The 24,782-nt window shown below is 34.8% G+C and overlaps 1 protein-coding gene across 1 annotated transcript; it reads left to right on the forward strand.

Annotated features, from left to right (window-relative positions):
- The first annotated feature begins 18,049 nt into the window (after positions 1-18,049).
- On the forward strand, positions 18,050-18,476 carry LOC113911087 (DNA-directed RNA polymerase III subunit RPC10-like). The gene is given in 3 exon segments (XM_035723214.1): positions 18,050-18,140; positions 18,143-18,165; positions 18,168-18,476. Coding segments are annotated over 3 exon segments (423 nt in total).
- Positions 18,477-24,782: the final 6,306 nt, after the last annotated feature.

Raw genomic sequence — 24,782 nt, forward strand, 5'->3', positions numbered from 1 at the left:
TTATGTTCTTCTTATTTATAATTGATCTGAAAGATAACTGTTGGTTAAAGCAAAAGTAATAACAAACATTGGGTGATGATAGGGCACGGACAAATTAAATGAATGACAGCAATGTCAGTGCACAGGAAGAAGAAATGGCAAACACTCTAAGGTAACTGCACTGCATGTGAGTTGGTATGGTATTTTTCAAAGTTGACTTAGATTAAAGTGTATATTGTAAACTGCAGAACAACTTTAAAAAAATTTTAAAAGTATAACTGATACACTAAGAGAAAAGATAAAATGGAACCACTGAATTCCCATTTGGAACGATAGAAGTCATAAAAGTGATAAGACGGGGAGAAACAAGTAACAAATGCAACAAATATAAAACAACTGTAAACATTATTGATACAATTCTATCAATAATCACTTCAAATGTGAATTGTCTAAATTTATCAATGAAAAGGCAGAAATTCTGAGTGGATTAAAAAAAAAAAAAAAACAGGACTCAGGACACCTGGGTGATGCAGTCAGTTAAGCAACCGAATCTTGGTTTGGGCTCAGGTCCTGATTTCAGGATCATGAGATTGAGGCCCATGTGGCGCTCAGCGTGGAGTCTGCTTGAGATTCTCTCTCCCTCTCCCTCTGCCCTTTCTACTTGTGATTTCTAAAATAAACAAATCTTTAAAAAAAAAAAAAAGGACTCAATGATATATTGTCTGCAAGAATCCCAATTTAAATGCAAATTCTCAGATAGGTTAACAGTAAAGTGACAGGGAAAGAATACTGTACATATTAACACTAATCAAAACCCAGCTGAAGTAGCTGTATTAATCTCAGACAAAGTAGACTTCAGAACAATGAAAATTATCAGGGTAAATATGGGTAACACATGATGATAAAGGTGTCACTTTTCCAAGTGGACACAGTAGACACAGTAATCCTAACTTCGTATTTATCTGAGAACATAAGTGCGAAAATACATGAGGCAATAACTGATAGCACTGCAAGTAGAAATAGACATATCCATAATTAAAGTTACAGACTTCAAAACCCTTTTGTCAGTAATTGATATATCAAGCAGGCAGAAAATCAGTAAGGATATAGATGATCTGAACAGCACTATCCATCAACTTTATATAATTGACATTTATAGAATACTCCATCAAACAACAGAATATACTTTTGTTTTAAGTGAACATTGAATTTTCACTAAAACAGACCACATTCTGGACTATAAAACATATCTTAACAAATTTTAAAAGATAGAAATCACACAAATTATGTTCTCAGTTGTTAATGGAATGGAAATTGGTAATAAAAGATAGCTGGAAAAAAACCAAATTGTTGGAGTCTAAACAAGATATTTCTAAATAACATGGGTCAATGAAGAAGGCCGAGAATAAATTTTAAAAGTATTTTTAATTAAATGAAATACAACTTATCAAATGTTGTAGGATACAACAAAGTAGTGCTTAGTATGAAATTTATAGCATTTAATGTACATGCTATAAAAGAATAAAGACCTAAAAGAAAATATCTAACCTCTGCCTTAGGAAACTAGAGAGGAAAAGCAAATTAAAACTAAAGTAAAGGGGCGCCTGGATGACTCAGTCGGTTAAGCGTCTGCCTTCAGCTCAGGTCGTGATCCCAGGGTCCTGGGATCGAGCCCCACATTGAGCTCCCTGTTCACTGGGGAGTCTGTTTCCTCCCTCTCCCCGCTGGTCCTGCACTCTCTCTTGCTATCTCTTTGTCTCAAATAAATAAAATCTTTATAAAAATAAACAAAAAATTATTAAAAACTGGAACAGAAATAAATGGAATTGATAAAAAGCAATGGAGAAAAGCAATAAATCCCAAGACTGGTTTTTTGAAAATACCAATAAAAAAAAAAAAACACCTCTAGCTAGAACCACCAAGAAAATAAAAAGGACACAATTTAACAATATCAGAAATTAAAGAGATGGCCATTTTTACTGATATTAAAAGAATATGATCAACAAATCTAAGTCCCAAAAATTTGATAACTTAGATGAAATAGACCAATTCCTTGAAAAAGAAACTACTAAAACTCACACGAAGAGAAATAAATAATCTAAGTAGGCCTACATCTATTAAAGACTGGATTAACAATTATTAACCGTACAAAAGAAAGCAAAGGTCCAGAAAGTTTAACTGGTAAATTCTAGCAAACATTTAAGGCAAAATGATACCAAATATACAAAATCCCTTATGGAAAGTAGAAGCCGGGAGAATACATCCTAACTCATTTTATGAGGTCAGAATCATCCAAATACCAAAACCAAATAGAGACATTACAAGAAAAGAAAACAAGAGACCAATATTTCTAATAAACATAGATGTAAAATTCCTCAAAGGAACATTACCAAATTGAGTCCAATAATGTAAAAGAGTTATAGACCATGACTAGTTACACAAAGTTGGTTTAACATTTGAAAATCTATCAATATAAACCCTCATATCAACAGGCCAAAGAAAAATACATGTGACCATATTAATTGATAAAGAAAAAGCACTTGATAAACCCAACACCCATTCATTAAGATAAAACATACAAACAAAAACTCTCAGAAAACCAGGAGCAGAGGAGAACTTCTCAACTTGATAAAAGAACTTCTACAAAGAAACCTATAGCTAACATGATACTTCATGGTGACAGACATGCTTACCCCTTTAAGATTAGGAACAAAGTAGAAGTATCCCTACTCACCACTCCTACTCAAAACTGTAATGAATATTCTAGTGTACAAAAGAGTGTAACTCCATTTTTTAAAATTTAAATTTTATTTTTTTATTGAGATTAAATTCATGGAACATAAAATTAATCATTTTAAAGTGAACAATTCAGTGAGATTTAGTACATTATAATGTTGTAACCACCACCTTATCCAATTCCAAAACATTTCCATTACTCCAAAACAAAACCCCATAGACATTAAGCAATTATTCCCCATTGACCTTCTTCCCCAACTCCCGGTCTTGCTATCCACCAATCTGATCACTGTTTATATAGATATGTCTATACTGGATGATTCATATAAGTGGAATCCCACAATATGCAAACTTTTGCATCTAGTTCTCTCACTTACATAAAGTGTTCTAGGGTTATCCACGTTGTGGAATGTATTAGTACTTCATTCATTTTTTACAACTGAATAATATTAATAATATTATATATAATTATATACTATAATATTAATAATAATATATATCAAACTTTTCCCCCCATCCACTGATGGATGTTTGGGTTGTTTCCTACATTTGGCTATATATTCAACGACTTGTTTGAGTACCTGTGTTCAGTTCTTTTGGGAATATATCCAGAACTGGAATATGCTAGATGATACGGTTATTCCATGTTTAACATTCGGAGGAAACATCAAACTGTTTTTCACAGCAGAACTACTTTATATTCCCATCATTAATGTAAAATGATACCAACTTCTCCACATCCTTGACACCTGTTTTTTTCCTTTTATTTATTATAGTCATTCTTCTGGGTGTGAAGTGCTGTTTTGATTTGTATCTCTCTAATGACTAATGCTGTTGAGTATTTTTTCATGTGCTTATCGGCCATCTATACATCTTCTTTGGAAAAATGTCTACTTAAGTTCTTTGTCTATTTTTTAAATGGGTTGTTTGGGTTTTTTTCTTGTTGCATTGAGATCTTTGTATATTTTGGATACTCGGCCCTTATCAGATACATGATTCGCAAATATTTTCTTTCATTCTGTGGGTTTTTTTTTTTATTTTCTTGATAGTTCCCTTGATACACAAAAGTTTTTAATTTTGATAAGGTCGATTTATTTTTTCTTTTGTTGCTTTTGGTGTCATATCTAAGAATTCATTACCAAATGCAAGGCCATGAAGATTTATCCCTCTATTTTCATATAAAGAGTTTTATAATTTTATCTTTTATATTTAACTTACTGATCCATTTTGAGTTAATTTTTTCTATGCTGTGAGGTAAGGATCCAACTTCATTGTTTTGCATGTGGTATACAATAATCTCACCATCATTTATTGAGGAAATTATTCTTTAATCACTGATGGCCTTGGCACTCTTGTCAAAAATCAGTTGAGCATAGTTGTATACATTTATTCCTGGACCACCAACTCTATTCTATTGGTCTAGATGTTTATCTTTATGCTAATATGCTGTTTTGTTTACTGTTGCATTGTAGTAAGTTTTGAAATTAAGTGTGAGTTTTCTAACTTTGTTCAAGTTTGTTTTGGCTATTGTAAGCTCCCTGTAATTTGTTACGAATCTGAGGATCTCTTTCTCCATTTCCTCAACAAAGCTACGAAAATTTTGATAAAGATTGCACTGTATCTATAGATTATCTTGAGTACTTTTGCCATCCTGATGATATATGTCTTTGAATCCATGAACATGAGATATTTTCCATTTAAGTCTCTTTAAATTTACTATAATGTTTTGTAGTTTTCAGTATACAACTTTCACCACCTTGGTTAAATTTATCCCTAGGTATTTTATCCTTTTGGCTGTCACTGTAAATGGAATCGTTTCCCGCCCCCCCCCCTTTCTTTTGGCTTTTTTGTGTCCAGTACATAGAAACACAACTGATTTTTATGTGTTGATCTGATATCTTGCAACTTTTCAGAATTCATTCAAAGTTCAGAAAGGATTTCATAGACTTGTTTCCAATTATTTTAAAGCTGTCAACTTGATATAATCCTTTGGTTAGATTTTCCAATGACCTATAAATAATCTGAATTTTTAAACACATCTACAAATTAATTTTAAAGTTTAGATGGAGAGGCCAAAGATCCAGAATAGCCACAACACAATACTGAAGAATAAGAACAAAGTTGAAGGACTGGCACTACTTGACTTCAAGACTTACTATAAAACTACAGTAATCAAGACAGTGTGGTATTGGCACTGGTATTCATATTGAAAGAACAGACAAATAGATCTATGGAACAGAATGAAGAGCCTAGAAATAAATCCACTAAATATAATCAACTGATTTTGGACAGAGGAACAATGGAGCAAAGACAGTCTCTTCAATACATGGTTCTGGAACAACTGGATATCTGCTGGCAAAAAAAGTAAATCTAGACACAGACATTACACACTTCACAAAAATTGACTCAAAGTGGATCACAGACATAAATGTAAAACACAAAAATATCAAATTCCTAGGAGATAACATAGTAGAAAACCTCAATAACCTTGGTTAGAGTGATGCCTTTTGATAAAACACCAAAGATACAACCTATGAAAGAAAGAATTAATAAGCTGGACTTCATTAAAATGTAAAACTTCTGCTTGGTGAAACACAATATCAAGAGAAGGAGAAGACAAACCATAAACTGGTAGAAAATATTTGCAAAAGATACACCTGGTAAAGGACTGTTACCCAAAATATACAAAGAACTCTTAAACTCAACAAGAAACAAGCTGATTAAAAAATGAAACAAAGACAGCAGGTTCCTCATTGAAGATGATATACAGAGAGCATATAAGCATATGAAAAGATGTTCCACATCATATGTCATCAGGGAAACGAAAACTAAACAGTGAGATACAATTACATACCTATCAGAATGGTTAAAGTCCTGAACAATGACAACATCAAATACTAGCAAGAATGTGGAGCAACAGAAATTCATACAATTCTGACGGCAATGCAAAATGGTACAACCACTTGGAAAGGTATTTGGCAATTTCTTACTCTTACAATATATTCTTACAATACAATCTAGCAATCATACTCTTTGGTATTTATCCAAAGAAATTAAAAACTTATGACCACACAAAAACATGCACACAGTTTATAGCAGCTTTACTCATAACTGTCAAAACTTGGAATCAACCAAGATGTCCTTCAGTACCTCAATGGATAAATAAACTGTGATATAGCCAGACAATGGAATATTATTATTTAGTGCTAAAAAGAAATGAGCTATCAAACCACGAAATGACGTGAAGGAAACTGATATGCATATTTCTAAGTGAAAGAAGCCAGTCTGAAAAGGCTACCTATTGTGTAATTCCAACCATATGACATTCTGGAAAAGTCAGAACTGTGGAGACAATAAAAAAATCAGTGGTTTCTAGTAGGGGAGAAGGGTTGCTGTGGAGATGAACAGGCAGAGCACAGAGGATTTTTAGAGTACTGATAATACTTTGTAAGATATATAATGATGGATATGTATCATTGCATATTTGTCCAAATCCATAGAAGTTACAACACCAAGAGTGAACTCGCAGGTAAACAATGGACTTTGGATGGGGATGATTTATCAGTATAGGTTATCCTTGGTAAAATATATACCATTCTGGTGAGTGACACTGAAAAAGGGGAAGGATATACCTGTGTGCAGGCAAGGGTATATGAGAAATCTTTGGATTTTCCTCTCAATTTTATTGGCAACCTAAAACTTCTCTAAAAATTTGAGTATTATTTTTAAAAAAGAATATTTTGAGAAATCTCATTAAATTGCTTATTGAAGCCCAAATATGTCATGATTAATACATTTACTGACCATCTAGTTAGTAATCCTATCAAGGCAAGAAATGAATTACATCTACCATGATTTTCTCTGAAAACATGCTGATTCTTCTTGTTTTCTTTTTACTGCTCAAAAACTATACTTTTAATAATATACTCTAGAATCTTTCTGAGATAAGTCAACTCATTAGTCTACATAGTTTGTGGTATATTCTGTCTTCTTCCTTTTGAGAACAAGAACTTTTGCTAGCTAATGGTCATAGTCAAGGAAAAGATGAAGAGAATCAAAGAATGTTTAACAAGATTTATTGCAGAAAATGAGTGTTTTAAAACACAATGCATAAAATTATATTGAAAAGAAAAGATTTTACATGCATGATTCTGAGAAGAAAGAAGAGAACCTAAGCTCTTATCAAGACAATGATGAATGAGAAAATGGTGACAGGAAAAGGATATAACAAAAAATATAGGATTAATCCCAGAGAAGGAAAAGCCACATGTTCTGTAGCACATACACACACAAAAAGCAAAAAGGATGATTACCAAATATTGGTCAGATCTAAAAGAAAATGAAAACTTGAAGCATTTGACAGTACTCTGAGGAATGATACAGAAGTTTAAAGTATTCTCAACAGAGCCCATTAGAATGAAAGAAAGATCCAAGTTAAGAGATTTACAAATACTGCCGCTCATGACCCACCCTTGACAATTCATAGTGAAACCTGGGATGGGACATGGGAGCCAAGATGATAGAGTAAGACAAGGTAATTGTGATTCACTCCAATTCCCCCAGACTACCAACTCTATTAAAACTCTAGTGATCCCTAACAGCACATAAAAAGGCCATGCTTGTAAGTCTTCGTATGGATTACCTTTTTTTTTTGGATTACCTTTTTTAATATTACAATAATTAGTGCTACAGTTATACATGTTTTGTCAATAGATACGTAGAAATTAAATGAGATGAACTAATTTGCTCCAAGTGAGACCACTAGTAGATGGTAGAAATGGCATATTAACTTCAATTCTGATATTTCAGAGCCCAATTTCTTAACCAGTCAGTTTGTAACCCAAGGTCATAGCAGTTGATTTTTCACTATACTCTTAAAAGTTAGATATAGCTAAATGTAAGTTTGGGATAATTTTTTTCTGAATATACAGAGGTAAAAAAATTCAGGGTTAGATTTAATGGAGATAAAACTGTCACACTTACCTTTTGTTCACTAGGACCATGCAATGCAGTGCCAAGGCTTATACTCAAAAGCCAAAAGTGAATTCTTACATCGCTTAGGTTGAGCAGCATCTCAGGCTCATGGAGCTTTTCTTCCTATATGTAAAATGATACAACATGGTTAGTTTAAGATCCTTTTCTCATCCTGTGTGTAGTAGAATATACAATACTTTGGTAATGGAAACCCTATTTCTTTCAATCCAATTCTGAACTGAGTCAGCAAAATTATTCCAAGCCTGACATTTTTAATTCTGTTGTAGTTGCTATGTTCCAGGGGGAATTTGGCTACATGGGAAGGTACCCAAATGGGAAGGTCAGAGCAAGGTAGTGTTGTTTGATGTACCCAGCTGGGTAAGTTAGGGTAAGACCTGTGCCAGGGACCCAAGTGGACTATAAAAAGGAAATTGAAGCAGAGAAAGCTAGTTGGACAAATCCAGGGCAGATCCCTTAAAGGAGATATGAGAAGAGATAGAAGCCCAAAAGATAGCAGATGCCAAAGTCAATTCCTTCATGACGTTCTCACATAAAACTGGTTTATTGCAAAATTCCTTAGAAAAGTGACTCAACCTCATAAAAACTTCCAATCTTTGCCAATTGGAATGAAATTATGCATATATTTTATCAGTCATCTCTTTGGGTTTAACTGATGAAGATCAAGCCGTAGTGACTTTTCTTTCATTCTGATATATATTCTAAAATTTGGATATTAATCTGAAGCTCAGAATCTCTCTCCAGACTTTGGACCTACAAAAATGGATTGGATCATTTTCAATAGCCATTTGATTTTTCTGGCTAGATTTGTGCTCCAACATGTTTCCTGTTGGTCAGGAAATACCAAAAGCATAGCTTTTCCTCAGGAATTTGCCTATTTAATTTCCAATTCATTGCCAGAATTTAAACATGATAAATATAAGGATGGATGGGGATGAAAAGAAAAAAAAAGAGAAATAGCACAAATTTTCAAAACTAAGAAAGGAACAATTTCATTCTTTTGGAGTAATGAGTGAAGAATTTTAAAAGAAATCATCAATAAAATATTTTATAGGCAATCTGTTTTAAAAAAATGTATATGCTTTAATCAAGGTTACTATTCTGTAAGACTGATGATTAAAAACCGTTATTAGAGCAAAAATTCTCTAAAATTGAACAGTGAAATATACCACTAGTGTTTGATATATTGGATCAATTTTCTTGGTTCTCTTTGATGAACAAGATGATTATTATAGGATACTTCAAAATGGGATAAACGTAATAATCAGATAAAACTGATTAAATATTACTGCCATATTTGTATGAGATTCTATGAGAAAAGTCAGAAGTGGAATGTTAAACATTTTCCAAGCATGTACCACATCTATTACTTTATCTCACCTCTACCTGGAAGAGGGCATAAGTAAAATTGTTTCTAAACCAGTGTAGAAAGGGCACATTTCCAGAATAAAAATGTAGATGGCAGACAGGTCTGGCAGCACCAGAAGGATAAGGAACCTGGGAATGCCTGCATAGGGTAATGGGCTTTGGTCTAGACACCGTTAAACTCAATCTGGCAGTACTGTATTTGACTTGGGACTTAGTTAAAAATTCTGCAGTGGGTAGTTCTGAAAATAAAAATCCAGTTAAACCATCTGGCTCTTCAGCTATGCAAAATATAAAGCAATTTGCCTGGCTACCCTCTTTCTATCACTCCCTCTCTGATGACTGTCATTGCTAGATTTTATTTTTGGCATTTTTATTATTCAGAAAAATATTTAAGCATGCTGAATCCCCCTCTATCAACTGATGCTGATAGCAAAGCTTTTCAAAGCATAATGCTTTGAGAGTCATAAATTATCTTTTGAAAAATAAAAACAGACATTAGACTAGATGATATTTTTCATACTTCATTTTACTATCACATAGTTTTATCTTTTGAAATGAGGTTATCAGAGATGCAATTTACTTAGTGCTCGAGTGGCTGGCTTTTGAGGTTTTGTAAGCTATTAAACCATTATCCAACTTACTCAAATAATAAATTTTTTAAAATGGAAAACAGCAAATCATGAAGTGACAATGCAGAGCAAGAAAATGAATTCAGGTACAAATTCATATTTAATGGACATAAACTTCAATGGCTGTGGAATTGAATGCTAAACATAGTTAATTTAATTTACTAGCAATCTCCTTTAAAGCAATCCCTACTTTCTCAGAAAATTAGCTATTGTAAACATTAGTTTTGGAATATACATTTTCCCTTTGTGAAGTGTGCCTAGAAAAATACACAAATAAGGTTTATCAATATATGAAACAAAAAGAAATGTGTAGTTTATGGAATTAGCCTTTTTAACTTTAGTCACATTCCTCATTTCCCCTACAAGTGTCTCTTGGCTCATAAATATAGAAATGTCTAATATTAGCAATATTCAAAGAATTATACATCTAAGCAATAAGAGACGTAAAATAATCAACATGAAAAAGTTACAAAGTATTTCAATTAATGAGTATTACTGAGACAATGGAAAAATACATATATCTATACACTGCCATTAAGAGTGTAAGTGTAGGAAATTTCTGGAGTGTTATTTGACAATAAATATTAAAATATTTTAACATACTTACTCTTTGACCCAAAAATTCCATGTCTAACAGTTTATTCTAAGGGCATAGTTGGAACAGTATACAAAATTATATACATATCAGCAAGAAGATAAATGCTTTGATATATACGTGTGTGCTTATATATCACGTGCATATTATGTGTGTGTATATATCTAGGCAGCATTATTTATTTATTTTCAAAACTGGGAACAAACTAAGCATAAATAAAATGTAAACAATGCATGACATATCCAAAGAATGTGATGTTATGAAGCCATAATCACAAATTTACTTTTAATAATGTGCCAATTTATTGATGATTATAGAATTGAAAAAAGGACATCTATGATATTTCTGGGAGGCATGACAATCTTTTCTAAGTGCATGTGTGTATGTGTGTAAACACGTATAAAACGTGGGAGTGAAAAGAAGGAATAAGAATGGTAAAATGTTGAAGCCGAGTGATGAATACATGAGAGTGCATTATACTAATCTTTCTTTGTGTGTTGAAAAGTTTCATAGCACTTTTTTTAAACACACACAATTTCATACCCCTTTTTAGCACTACAATTGCCCCTTGAATAACATGAGTTTGAATTGCAGGGTCCACTTATACACAGATCTTTTACCGTACAGTACTGTAAATGTATTTTCCTTATGATTTTCTTAGTAACATTTTCTTTTCTCTAGCTTACTTTTATCATAAGAACACAGTATATAATACATATTACATACAAAATACCTGTTAACCAACTGCTTATCAGTAAGGCTTCAGATCAAGAGTAGGCTATCAGCAGTTAGGCTTCCAGGGAGTCAGAAGTTCTGTGTGGATTTTCCACCATGCAGATGAGAGAGGGGAGCTCTACCCCCAGCCCCACCTGTTGGTCAAGGGTCAGTCTTTGGGTGGTGGAATTGTGGACATTTTTTCTTTTTGTTTATCAGTGAATGTACATTACTTAGTAAATATTTAAAAACTAAAAATGAACAAAAATTAAATCTACAGGATGACATGTTTTGCTTGTCGTTTCCTCAACCCTATGCTCCATCCAAGTGCTGCTGACAACTCCACTTCCCCTCTCAGATCTACTTCTTTCCAAAGCCAATTCTTCACTTGAGCTAAATGCATACAGTGCGTTGTACTTCAGAAAACTTTTGGTTCAGTATTAGTCACTTTGTTCCTGCTGAAGCCGTAACACCTACTTCCAGTCTCTTGCTGTTCTGATTCTTGCTATTACCCAGAACAGACACTTAAGACTCAGAAATTTTCCCGGGCGGAGTTCTTTTTCTCTGTTTTTACTCTGGGTTGCATTTATGTGTACATGGACTTACATGTCTACCTGCTCCTCCTGACCTTAGTCAATCCCTGTCCACTCACACTGCCTCTGGCCTTCTGCTTTGGCCTTTGCCCCTTTTCTCCCTAGATTCATAGCATCATTTGATTTTTCTCTTCTTAACAATCTTCACCTGGTTTGGATGGCACATTGTTCACATCTGTTCTATATCCTACCCAAACCAATAACCTCCGTGGACTACGGAGCTCTGGTGCTGCCCAAGCACCTTTAACTTGTTTAATAAATACATAGCCATGAATCACCTTTCAAAGTCAAGACATGACACAAATCTTAGCAGAGAAGATAAAATCAAGGTATGTCAGTGGTGAATGATCTGGACTAGAAGTTTTTGGCATTTCTATATTCTCAGCGATGAGGCATATGACTGGAGGAAAAGCTTGAGTCTGGAGCTAGACCACCTGGACTCAAATCATGGATCTGCAGCTCAGTAGCTATGAAACCTTAGACAAATTAAGTGCCTCAGTGTTACCATCTGTAAAATGGAGAAATAATAGCTGTGAGGATTAAATGAGCAAGTATATATAACACTGTTAGAACAGTGCTTGATACACAAACATACTAAATTCCTGTTTGTTTTTATTACTAAATCTAATTAAATATTATGAACTTCTTTCAGCAGGCCAATTACTAAGCAAATACTTGTGGGAGAAAATTAGAATAAATATTAAATAACAAAAGAACAACAAAAACACAAAAGCTCCATCTTGAATGAATGTGTGAATATTTTCACTCCTTTAGTAAATATTGATTGAGCTTCTGTGATGACGAAGCCACTGTCCTTAGATACTGGGCATAGGGCTGAGAACAAGATAAGTGAAACCTCTGCCCTTATGTCACTTACACCGTAATGGAGCTTACATTCGAATTGATGAATGAACTTATCAGTAGCTTTGTGGATGCCAAGGAATGTGATTATAACCTTTGTTCTGAAATGGCTTTCTCTTTACCAGTAAAGCCATCTCTGGGTACATTCAAGTATTTTAGAAATTTTGCCTCCGTTCTTCTTGACTTTGAAAGGTGATTTATGACTATGTATTTATCAATCAAGTTAAAGGTTACCTATTCATTTTATCAGATTAGGTCCAATTTTAATTATAAAAGGGATTGAATAGAATTAAACAAGCTTCACTTCAACATGGCAAATAAAATACTAGGCTTGATACGAGATTCAGGGCTTTTTTTGTTTTGTTTTCTTTTGCTTTTCTACAAGAAAAAATAGCTTTATGTATTGTATGGTGACAAACAACATAATAAAATAAAATTAAAAAAAATAGCTTTATTATTTTTATTATACATTTTTACAATGCTTGCTTGCTGACAAGTTTTCAATAATTCATAAAGGAATAAAACATAAAGGAAATCCAATCCCCTCATCTAAATAACCATCACTGATATTTTGTGATAGCCTTTTTGTGACTTTCTTTATGCATTTATTTGCACATAATTTACACGAATGGGACCATATTATAAAAGATGTTTTAGTCATCACTGCCTTGCTTTCTTCTTTCCCTTCTTCTCTTCTTCCTTCAGTTTTTGCCTCTATAAACAATGGTGAAATAGCATTACATATAAACATTCTCCATTGACACTTTCATTTCTGTAGGTTAAATTCCAAAAGTAGGATTTCTAAGCCAAAATATCTATATAGTTTTTCATTTTATACTGATAATGCTCAACTGCTTTCCAGAGTAGCCATAACAACTTCGAGTCCACCAGCACTTTATCAGAGTTCTCATCGCTCCCCATCTTACAGATACTTGGTTTGTTCAGGCTTTTACATTTTTTTTAACAATTTGTTTGGTATAATAATATCTCATTTTAATTTAGATTTAAATTTCCCTGATTTGTTCTTCTTTGAATTGCCTTTTCATATTTAGGGATTTTTTGGACATTCAAAAATATGAGATTTTGTCTTTAATAAATTCTATAGAATTTCACTATTTATCTCTTCTAATATTGCTTCTTTTTTCCTCTTTATTCTGTCTAGAATACTTTTAGATGTAGAACTTTACACCTTATCCTGTATGTCACTTAATGTCTCTTTCAGATTTTCATTCTTATTTGTCTCTTATTTCTGTGTAATCTCTTCAGATACCAGTTCACTAATTATTTCTTCAGTTATGCCCAAACAAGAATACCATCTCTAATTTCTAATTTCAATCTTCAATGCTTTCGAATAGGCTTACTTCTTTTTTTCAGATTAGCTAATTCATTTTGATAGAATTTTTTTCATGTTACTTTTAATGCCCTCTAATAATATTTCATTAAACTCAATGGGCATACTTATTTTATTTTATATTCTGTATATCTGATCATTCAAAATTGGCGGTCTATATGCACCTGATTTTGCTGTTTGTAACTGTAGTATTTTATTATTATTCACAAAAATAGAATCTTAAGTATTCTAGACATATGTTCATATTATTAGCAAGTAGAGATAATTTGTATTTTTCTGATATTTATACTACTTATTTGATGTTTTTTGCCTAATTGCATTTACTAATCACTCCAAAACAATGTTGAGTGCTATTGGAAACAGTAGCATTCCTGTCTTCCTTCTAATAGTTTTTCTAGCTAATCATGTCTATCTCCCCCATTACAAATGCTATATGCTAACAAACTGTACATAAATAGCCAAAGTTCATCAAAAACCCACAAAATGCAAACAAAATGTACATTTATTATCAAACAATCATTTTCAATGAATTACATGTGCAATGCATTATTTGGATACCTCTAAAGAAAATCAAGAAAACTTAGACACAAATACATAGAGGATTAAAAGGTGTTAAATATTTCTCTTATCCAAACTGTCATGAAAAAGGCAAGAAAGATTGAAAAGACATAAGTACACAAGGATAAAGACAATGTGGAAAGGAAGTTACTTTAACGCAGCTTTGGAAACTAGGAAGGAGGTGGATGACTGGTGTATTAGTTTCCAATGACTGTTTTAAACAATTATAACAAACTCAATAGCTTAAAATAACATACACTTATTCTCTAACACTTCTGAAGGTCAGAAATCCAAAATGGTTTCACTAACCTAAACCAAGTTTCTGGCAGGATCATGTGTCCTTGGGAGGCTCGATTGTACATCCTTTTCCTGGTACTTTTCCAGGTTCTAGAGCTTCATTCCTTGGCTCAGGGCCCCACCTTCCATCTTCAAAGCTAGCAGCAAAATATCTTCAAAACTCTGTTTCTATTAACCCATTGCCTTCTTCCTCTTCTGAAGTAAAGAAAAAAAAATCACCCTCAGACTTCCCTTATAAGAATACTTGTGATTACGTTTAGGGACCATCTGTACAAAACGGGATAATTTCCCCGTCTCAAGATCCTTAACTGAATCACATCTGCAATGCCCCATTATGCCATGTAAAGTTACATTCCCAAGTTCCATGGATTAGGTCTTAGATGATATTTTGAGGCTATTATTCAACCTACCACATGTGATAGACTTTAGCACATCGAAGCTGAAAATTACACCGTCAGTAAGGAAAGCAACAGAAGCAGGATATTTTGTCACGGAACCACAGTAGGGAATAGCGATTAAAGCCATGAGCCAGGTACCTCTACAACTGGAGGTAACTGGTGCGGTAGAAATCAGAAGAATTGGTCAGCCATGGAATACATCATTAGATTCCTCAGATCACTGTCCCAAATGTTTACAGTCAGGTCACTTCCCCCATCTAATGCAGTAGACTCACGGACACTGCACACTGCTAAGAGCAATGACACCACATGAAAAATGAAGTCATTAATTATCATTGAAGCCCAGATATCTTTTCCTAATTGGCTCTAAGAATGCTTATAAGAAGCCGATATACCCTGGGCTGGAGGATAAATGAATAGTCTTTGTGGAAAGGCACAGGGACAAGAGAAGAAAAAAAGATATTGACCCACGTGACTCTCCCAATAAAACCAAATTAAGTACCACACAGTAGATCCCACCAATCGACAAGACCCACATACCCATACATACCTTTGAATCAATTTTTGATGTCTATTTCTTAAATCCTAGTGGAAAGTCACGTATAACCAGACATTTGAAGAAAGCCTCTAACAAAAAGACTAAAGTAAACAAAGGGGGGAAAAGAAAAGAATCTCAGCAAAGAAGCAAAAGATTTTTTTTTAAACTGGCTTCAGATCTTCAGAGAGATTAGAATTATTATACTCATAAAATGAGAACATGAGGTAAATTTTAAAAATGCCATCCATGCACAGAAAAAAATAAAAATCTTGGAAGGTAAAATTATGACAGTAAAGAAGCAATGTCCAACAGAAAGTTTAAAGACAAAGATGAAGGAACCTCTCAAAAAGCAGGAAAAAAGGGAAAGACTAGAATATTATTCCAAGACTTAAAACACCGACCATTTACAATTCCAGGAAAAAAGATGAGAAAAGACAGAAAAGAAAGTTATCAGAGATAAATGTTTAAAATTTTTTCCAAGTTAAAGCATATGAATTCATCAACAGGGATCATCAAGTGCTCAGCATAATGGTTGCACAGACATACATAAAAATGTATCATTGTGAAATTTCAGAATACATGGGGGCACAGAGAAAATTCTAGAAGTTTCCCAAGAGAAACTGTAAGAGCCCACATTGTGGAATCAGAATGACATCAGACTTTTCAACAGAGATGCTATAAGGTAGAACACAGTGGAGCAATGCCTTTGAAATTCTCAGGGAAACGAATTTTCAACCAAGAATTATCTATTCAGCCAAACTATTAAGTAGAATAGCTGCAGTTGAAATAGTCAAAATTTTAGTAATTTTACCGCCATGCATTCTATTTCAGGAACCTACAGGAGAATATAATCAATTAAAGAGGTTAACAAAAAAGGAAGAAAACAGGGGATCCAAGCAACAAAAGATCCACACACATACACACAAAAGATTCCTTAAAAAAAAATAAATGATAAGGTTCCCCAGATTCATGGTGATGAGATACCCAGGACAGTTTTCTGGACTGAGGGTGATCTGGTCTCCCAGGGGACATGTAACAATGTTTGGAGACCATTTATTATTGCAGGTTGGGCAGTGAGGAGAGTGCTACCGGCATCTAGTGGATAGAGGCCACAGATGCTGCTAAACATCCTACAATGTACACAGACAAGCCCCTACAACAAATAATTATCCAACCCCAAATGTCAATAGCACTGAGGAAGTTGAGAAATTCAGTTTTAGGATAAGAGCTGTGCAGCAGGGCGAAACAGGAACCAGTACGACTTAAACAGATTCTGGATTCATTCTGTGGTCAATATAGAACCACTGACATCTTAGAACTAAGCCTCAGAAAGTATCTTTTAACAGACAGACAAAATTATGATATAATGTGAGCAGTGTGGTTATGGAGGCAGGCAGAAAGTACTTGACACAAATCAGCCATTCTTCTTGACTCTAACTGCTGTATTACTAATTTTTTGCCTACTATAAAAGATTCCTCACAATCTTGCCCCGAACTTACATTGCTACTTTATCTCCTGTCTGTCTTCTCTGCCATACAATAGGATTTTTTGAACATACATCAGTTGCATTCTCCATTCATTGCTCACACTGTTCTCTCCTCTTTCTCTCACCACCTTGTTCTCCCAAGGGAATTCATTACCAACATCCAAAACTACGCTCCAAAAGTTAATAAAGCAGCAATCAATTAAAAATGAATAAAATGGCTCCTAAATATCAGTGCATTAACTAATTTTAAATAGATATTAGTCACGTAAACAATTGGTTTGTATATTATTTAAAGTGTTCTGTCCACTGTGATCAACAAACCCCACAATATACAATAGCTCAAGCATAATAGAAGTTTCTTGCACATGCTCGTAAAATCCAAATTCCAAATTAGTAGGTGCCTCTTCTCTCAGAAGTAATTTAGAGTTCCAGGCACCTTCTATTTTATAGTTCCTCCTTCTTGGCTGCTAATTTTAATGTGTTCATCAGCATTAAATGGGTAAATGGGTGAAAGCATGCAGAATAATATATAGGAGGTCTTTATGGTCCAAGCCTGTACATGCCATACATCACTTTCACTTACTTTGCATCGGCTAAAACTCAGCCCTATGAACACACATACTGCAAGGGAGGCTGGGAAATATCAACCTGCATGCCTAAGAAGAAGCAAATGGCTGATTAATAGATAGCCAGTCCCTGCCATGGTGTGTTTCTGAAAATGTTTCTACTACTGTTCAGAAACAAAGTACAAGGAGATTTGATTATTTGTAAGGCATGTATATAATAACAAATAATCACATGGCAATTGAAATCATACAGCAGAATGCCAATGAATGGAAACATTAAGACAGAAACATTAAGGAATAAAGGAAAAGTCCCTGAACTGCAAAGAAAATACAGAAGATCAGAGGAACAGATAGTGTCAATGACACGCAAGGGGATATGGTGAAGAAATGGACTGTGGGGCCCAGTCAGCCACCAGGCTGCTCTTCTGCCTGGCTTGTGGAAACAGGCTGATTGTGGAGGAAGGACAGCGCTGCCGCCGCGACCCTCCAACACCTGCCCTGAGACATGCACAATGTCACCTGCGAGGTAACAAGTCGAAAGTATCCAGAGCTGGAAGACGTGGATGATGTGCCCAGTGGAGCAGCTACCTGGGAAAATGTTGACTCTACAGAGTCAGGTCCTAAATGTGAACATCTTTGTGCCCAGTTCATGTGGTTTCAGACCTGCTCTGCGGAAGAGCCGATGACCACCTTCTACAAATGCTGCAAAGCTCCGTATGGACATCACTGGAGGGACCAGGGCCATGCTGGCTCATCTGTGTCAGTGTCTGTTTACCTTGTTCCCCAGGGGTGGGTTTCCAAACCAAGAGTGTGAACTGTGTGTCCTGTTTTTGCTGGTGTGGCAGAAAGTGAACCCTTTCAGGGTAGCTGGCCAGGATGTTGGCAAATGCAGCCCACCTGCCAATCAGTGGATGAGCTCATTCATGTTGGGGGGATTTTGTGGGTGGGGAAGCGTATCCATAACTCAGTGCACTGTTTAATGTCCTGCTCATTTGTCTTTTACACGGATTAGGTAATTGACATTCTCTCACCATCAACCCTCTTAAGTATCTACCCTGTTTTCACAACTAATAAAGTAAAATTTTATAACTTAGTTAAAAAAAAAAAAAAGGAAGGAAGGAAGGAAGGAAAAGAAATTGTGGAGAGCAAGGGGGTAAACTTTGCCATCGTGGGCAAAGAGAATGCTGCTCTTTTCCCGGTGAGTCAGGAGGAAAAGAAAAGCTCTGTTGGTTATTTCAGAAACTGGAAAGCCAATTTTGTCACGGAGGTTAAAAACATCCAAAGGTGGCTAGGAAAAAACCTGAAATGCTGAAGGGAAATTTTCATACTATCTGAGTGATTTCTTCATATGGTGTTGAGTGGGTAAGTTGAACTGTATGCAAAGTGATTGCAGAGCTGGGTAGGTGAGGATTTTTGTGTGTGAGGATCTTATTAAGGTGATCACGTGATCTTTTATTATGACCTTTGTGCTGGGCATTTTGCTAATTATTGAGTTCTTACAACACCATGTTGAGATGGATGCTACTATATTGGGTTTTTTTGCAGGAAGTAAGTCAGTTGCCACATGTCACAGAGGTAGATGAGAGCTTGGGCTAAAATTAGAATTTTGCTCAGGTTACTTCCAGGGTCCCTTAAACAGTTACTCAAAATCACTGCTATCATTTGTTGTTGTTGCTTATCTGTTGGTCTGTTTGGTTTTTTTCTTAATCAAGTCTACCAATTAAGTTATAGTAACATTACACTTCAATGTTTACATTTAAGTAAACATGCTTGCGATGTTTAATCTAATACCATACAATATTGTTACACTACAAATTATTTTTTGGTGTTCATTAAAATAGGGATTACCAATCCAATAGCCAAAAACAAATGCAGGGCTTTGGAGATAATTTTGAAGAAGAAAAACAGGAACAATTAAATAGAAAATAAGTTAAATGGTTTCTTGAAGTTCTTTCTAATTCTAGCAATCTATCTTTAAATTTAAGATTTTTAAGCGAAAATAGGCCTTGAAAACTTTTCTCAGAACACTTAATTTAGAATAGTGGTCAAACACCATATAAGTCATGAATTTTTAAAACTCCACTAGCAATAGAAACTACTACCAACCTTAATTTTACAAAGTGTCCTGAGAATTCTCATTAGGATACATATTTCTTAAAATGAATTTTTATGAAGCAATTAATTTGGGAAAGTGTCACAACTAACATTTAGTTGCTACTATGTACTTAGAAATGTTAGCTCTTTCTTATCTTTTACAAATCATGTTAGCAAAATGTCAGTAGAAAAATACATATTTAAGAAACTCTATATTCTAATTAAGGAAACTGGAATTTAAATAAAGTGAGTCTCCTAAGCATCTCATATTTAGAATATACTTCCAATTTGAGAACTACAAAAATAAGGGTAGTTATTTGAAATGCTTGGAATATATGCCTGCCACTCCCACTGCTCAGCTAACGAACTTCCTTCATAATGGAATTTAAATGTCCCGTCAGTGAAATCTTTCCTGAGCCCCCCAGAGAATATCAGGTAAATGCTGCCAGGACTCTGAAAAAGATTCAGAGGAAAGAGTATCATGAGTGTTTATCAGTATCTTCTGTGAACACCGATAAAAGGGATTTACTTAACTAGTTTTCGCTCATATTATAGTTTTTGTGGTTTTTTTGTTTGTTTGGGGAGAGGGTGTATGTAGTCTTTGAACATAACATTTTTACTCCATACTCAGCAAGTTTTCTCTCCTTCAAAACACAAATGATTCTGCAAATGTCAGAGATTTCAGGATACCATCTTAATTTAATTGCATAAACACAAGTCAACCCTATCTAGTTTTGCTGCCCCTAGCTGGGCTTGCAGTGGCTCTTTCCCTGCTTTCTTCTCCAGTTGGAATTTCCACCTCAACTTGCCCTATCTCTTGACATTTCTTATATGTTTCTGCTAAAATGTGGCTATATGATTATGCATTTCATTGCTTTTGCTTAATCATAGCTTAAAGGAGGCCATTTTTTCATGAAATCACTAAAAAGTCATCTCCATATATATACACACCTGATTTTATTGAGTATATGACATCATTTAACTCTAGATTTTGATTGTGGTTAAAGAGAAACGTCTGAGATTCTGTTGTATGACAGTTCTTCCAGTTCTGCAGGGCAAATACCTTTATATTACAAATTCCTTAATAATAGGAAGAACCTCTTCCTTGCCCAGAGCCTGGCACAAAATAGACAATCAGAGGAATTTGTTGCATGACCAGGTCAATAGATCAACGGCTTAATTACTAAGGCAGAGTATTATTTTCTTTGCTATTGTTACTAATATGTTGCTTTTATTGAATAAAGCACAAAATTCTTTCAAATGAGATTTTCCATTTTAACTAGCCATTTTGTACATCGTAAATAAGACATAACTTTATTTCAATCACTTTCCAGTCCAAAAAAAAAAAAAATCAATGCATTAATAGAAAAGAAGCTGAACATTAAACAATCTCAGAGAAGGGTCTACTTTTGTTTGAATTAATGCAAAGGCTATGAGAATTTGACATCTTGATCCATCTGGTCAGACATAAATGTCCTTATAATGATACTCTGGAAAGTTACTTCTGAAATCCCATTGGTTCGACTGTGTAATGAGAGTGGCACCGACTGTTGCAGTCTGTATCGCATCCCCATTCCCCAGAGATGGATCATCTTTTGAAGCATTTGAAAATTTAAAAATAAGACTCTTATATAGAAATCCTATTACCCCATCTCATGTCCTTTCCAAAGACTGTAAGTTGCTGAGGAAATTTTGTGGAAGTCTTTTAATCTGATCTGTGTGTAATAAATTGAGACTGAAGAGCCTTTGCAATTGTTAGGGAAAACTCTGCCCATTCGATGGTTAGAACTCAAACCAGATACCCCTCCCACTGGACAGATATTTACTTCCTTGAACCCAGAATCATTCACGGCTATTTTCAGCTATAAAACACCAGTGAGGTAACTGGAGGTATGAAACAGTATCTTTTGCTATTTCTAATCAGCACTTGAACCCAGGTTCAAGGAGAAGGCACAGGAGGGAGGGAGAGACAGAAACTGGTCCCTTTACCACCCTCCTGAGCTGCGCTGTCTACAGTTAAATACTTCAGTGTATTTCCTCTGCAAATCAATTTGACACAGCTGAAGTCTGGTGCATTCACTTGCCTCTTCAATTATTTCTTTAGAACCCAAACTCAAAGATAAGCACTTTGGGAAAAAACAGCTAAACAAATCCATCGCCCGCATTACATCAAACTCTTTCAGACAGAAAATGCAGTCAACAGGGATCATCCTACTGAGTTGCAGGTGTCTAAAATGTCACTTCTACAGGGTATTTCCCTTCAGAAGAGAATTTGATTTTGCTTTGCCAGGTACCTTCTTTGGTCCTGGCAGTCTACAGGCATTTTAAATAAAAGGCAATGTCTGTGCTGAAAGGGGGCAATGGTGACTCCCTCTTGTAAGGGGAACATGAGGGAGATCCATAAGCAACTCTAACAAATGGAAAGTCCATCTAGAGGCCTCAGGCTGGAATGAATTTTACTCTCTGCTGTGTCAGCAAGAGGCTGTGTAGCTTCAGTGAGCTCTATTTTTGGAATCATAGAGCAATGCTACAAATCATCATGAGGTTATCTTACCAACTGTACTAAAATTTCCATTCCTTTTATCACTCTGGAGCTGGTTGCCCTTAAAATGTAGCAAGGCTATGTTAGGCAAAAGCCAACAGAACCGGGGTTACTGACAGTGAAACTATTTTGCAAACAAAGGAATATATTGAATAATATCAGGGGAACCTGGTAACATTTTTGGTTATTCTGTTTTTTGAGTTATGGTTAGGGCACAAACCAGAGTTTAAATCCTGGCTGCTTTGTTTGTAACCTAAGGAGGCTTCTGTTTACCATTTTTGTGTTTTAATGTCTTTATGATGAAACGGGATAGTATATCACTTCAAAAGGTTACCACAAAGATGAAATGAGGCAATGCATGTAATGCATTTGCAGGCTACCTGACATACATAAAGCAGTAAAAAAACATTAAGTCTCATCTCTTCCTCCTTTGTTGAGTAATTATGGCTTATACTCAAAAGAGCTCCTTATTGGCAAGGAGATTTCTGAAGTCATTGGTCATGTTTAATGGTGCTGCTTAGTTTGTCTCCAGTGTTTTCTTCTTGGTTTTTCTACCGTGCAGTTCTAGTAGATCAAAATAACACAAGTCTTAGACTGTTATTCTTATTTTGACATTTTAATATAGTTCCAACCAAATATTGGAAGTAATGGGAGGATCTAAATTAACAATTAAATTAACCATTAAAGGACCACCTGGATGGCTCAGTTGGTTGAGTGTCTGACTCTTGGTTTCAGCTCAGGTCATGATCCCAGGGTCATGAGATTGAGACCCGTATTGGGCTCTGTGCTCAGCATGGAGTCGGCTTGAGAGGGAGGCTCAGAGATCTCCTTGAGAGGGAGATCTCGCTCTCGCTCCTGCCCGTCCCCCGCACTTGCACTCTCTCTCTCTAAAATAAATAAATATTTTTTTAAAAATTAACCACTAAAGTCTCTTAGAGTCTTTGGACTCCAGGAAACAAACTGAGAGTTACATAAGGGACAGGGGTGGGAGGATGGGGTATTAAGGAGGGCACGTGTTGTGATGAGCACTGGGTGTTATACACAACCAATGAATCATTGAACACTACATCAAAAACTAATGAATCATTGAACACTACATCAAAAACTAATGATGTACTATATGTTGGCTAACTGAACATAATAAAAAAATTAACCACATTAGATTAAAAATCAGGCTGCCAGTCTAGTCCACTGTGTGCAGTATTTTGGAATTTACAAGTTATTTTACAGAAAGCTGTTTTTTCATTTGATTCATATAACAACACCATGAGTTTATGTGGGTACTTTCCCCCTACAGTAAGTAAATGGAGGATCCCAGTGATAAAATCACTTATTTAAGAACAAACACTAAATTATCAAGAGAGGGCTAGAAACTCAAGTCCCCTAAATTGAAAAAAACATTTTGTGTGTACCCTCATAGCGTACAATACGTCTTCCTGTCTACCTGGTTCACCTTGAGGTCACGTGATCTTTCTATATCTCAAGGAGGAAAAATTATATGTATTTCACCAGAGTATTAGAAGGATAAATGAAGATAAGCTGTATGAAAAATTTTGAAAAGTTCCCTATGACCTCATTCTGACACCCTGGAATATAATATGCATTTCACATATTTTTATCATATATATAGCAGATGATAAAGAAGAATAGGTCAGCTGTTTTGTGAATGAAATTCCAAATGGTAGAAAAGTGTGCAGCTATATACTCTCCTATGGATTGTGCTTGTGATTATGAAGGAGAGGATAGAGATCCTAGGGCAACATGTGTATCAGATGTCTACTGCTGCCTAACAGCTGTGTGAGTCAGGGCTCTCCAAAGAAAGAGAACCAAGAAGAGATAGAGATATATTTAAGAGGAGAGAATACCAGTAGTCACTAATTTATCCAAAATCTGTAAACCCTCTATTCTCCTTTCTCCCCTTTTCTATTCCCTCCTGTGAATTGTGCAATTTCTCCATTTCTCATGCTGTCACATTTTACTTCCAATTAGTTCTAAGTGATACAAATCAGGACATGTTCCTAACATTTTTCATTGCCTACAGTAGAGCTACATACATGTTTAAAGGCATTTAAAATTCCAGCATTTTTTAAATTTTTGAGCTTGTGGTGGGGGTAATGAGGGTGAGAATTGGAAAGAATACCTACAAACATCCTCATTTACCCACCTTACAAAGTCTGTGTTTAAACTTATGCTACATATTTTATTAGAAGGCCTACACTGGAAATTCTATGTAACATTTCCTTATAACTACAGTTTTCTTATATGGGCATTTATATATACTAATTTATGTATGTGTATCAGAATATTATATACATATATAAACACATAAATACATATAGCTTTTAGAATACAGTATGTGAGGCATTTTGGAAATGTATTAAGATACAATATCTTATTTAATATAAATTAACATTTTCCCAAATACAAGAGCCATTGAGAAATTTAATAATTGAAAAGTTCCCCAAACTAAAAATTGCAAGGAGT

Source organism: Zalophus californianus, chromosome 12, assembly GCF_009762305.2.
Source record: "Zalophus californianus isolate mZalCal1 chromosome 12, mZalCal1.pri.v2, whole genome shotgun sequence".
Classification (NCBI taxonomy): Eukaryota; Metazoa; Chordata; class Mammalia; order Carnivora; family Otariidae; genus Zalophus; species Zalophus californianus.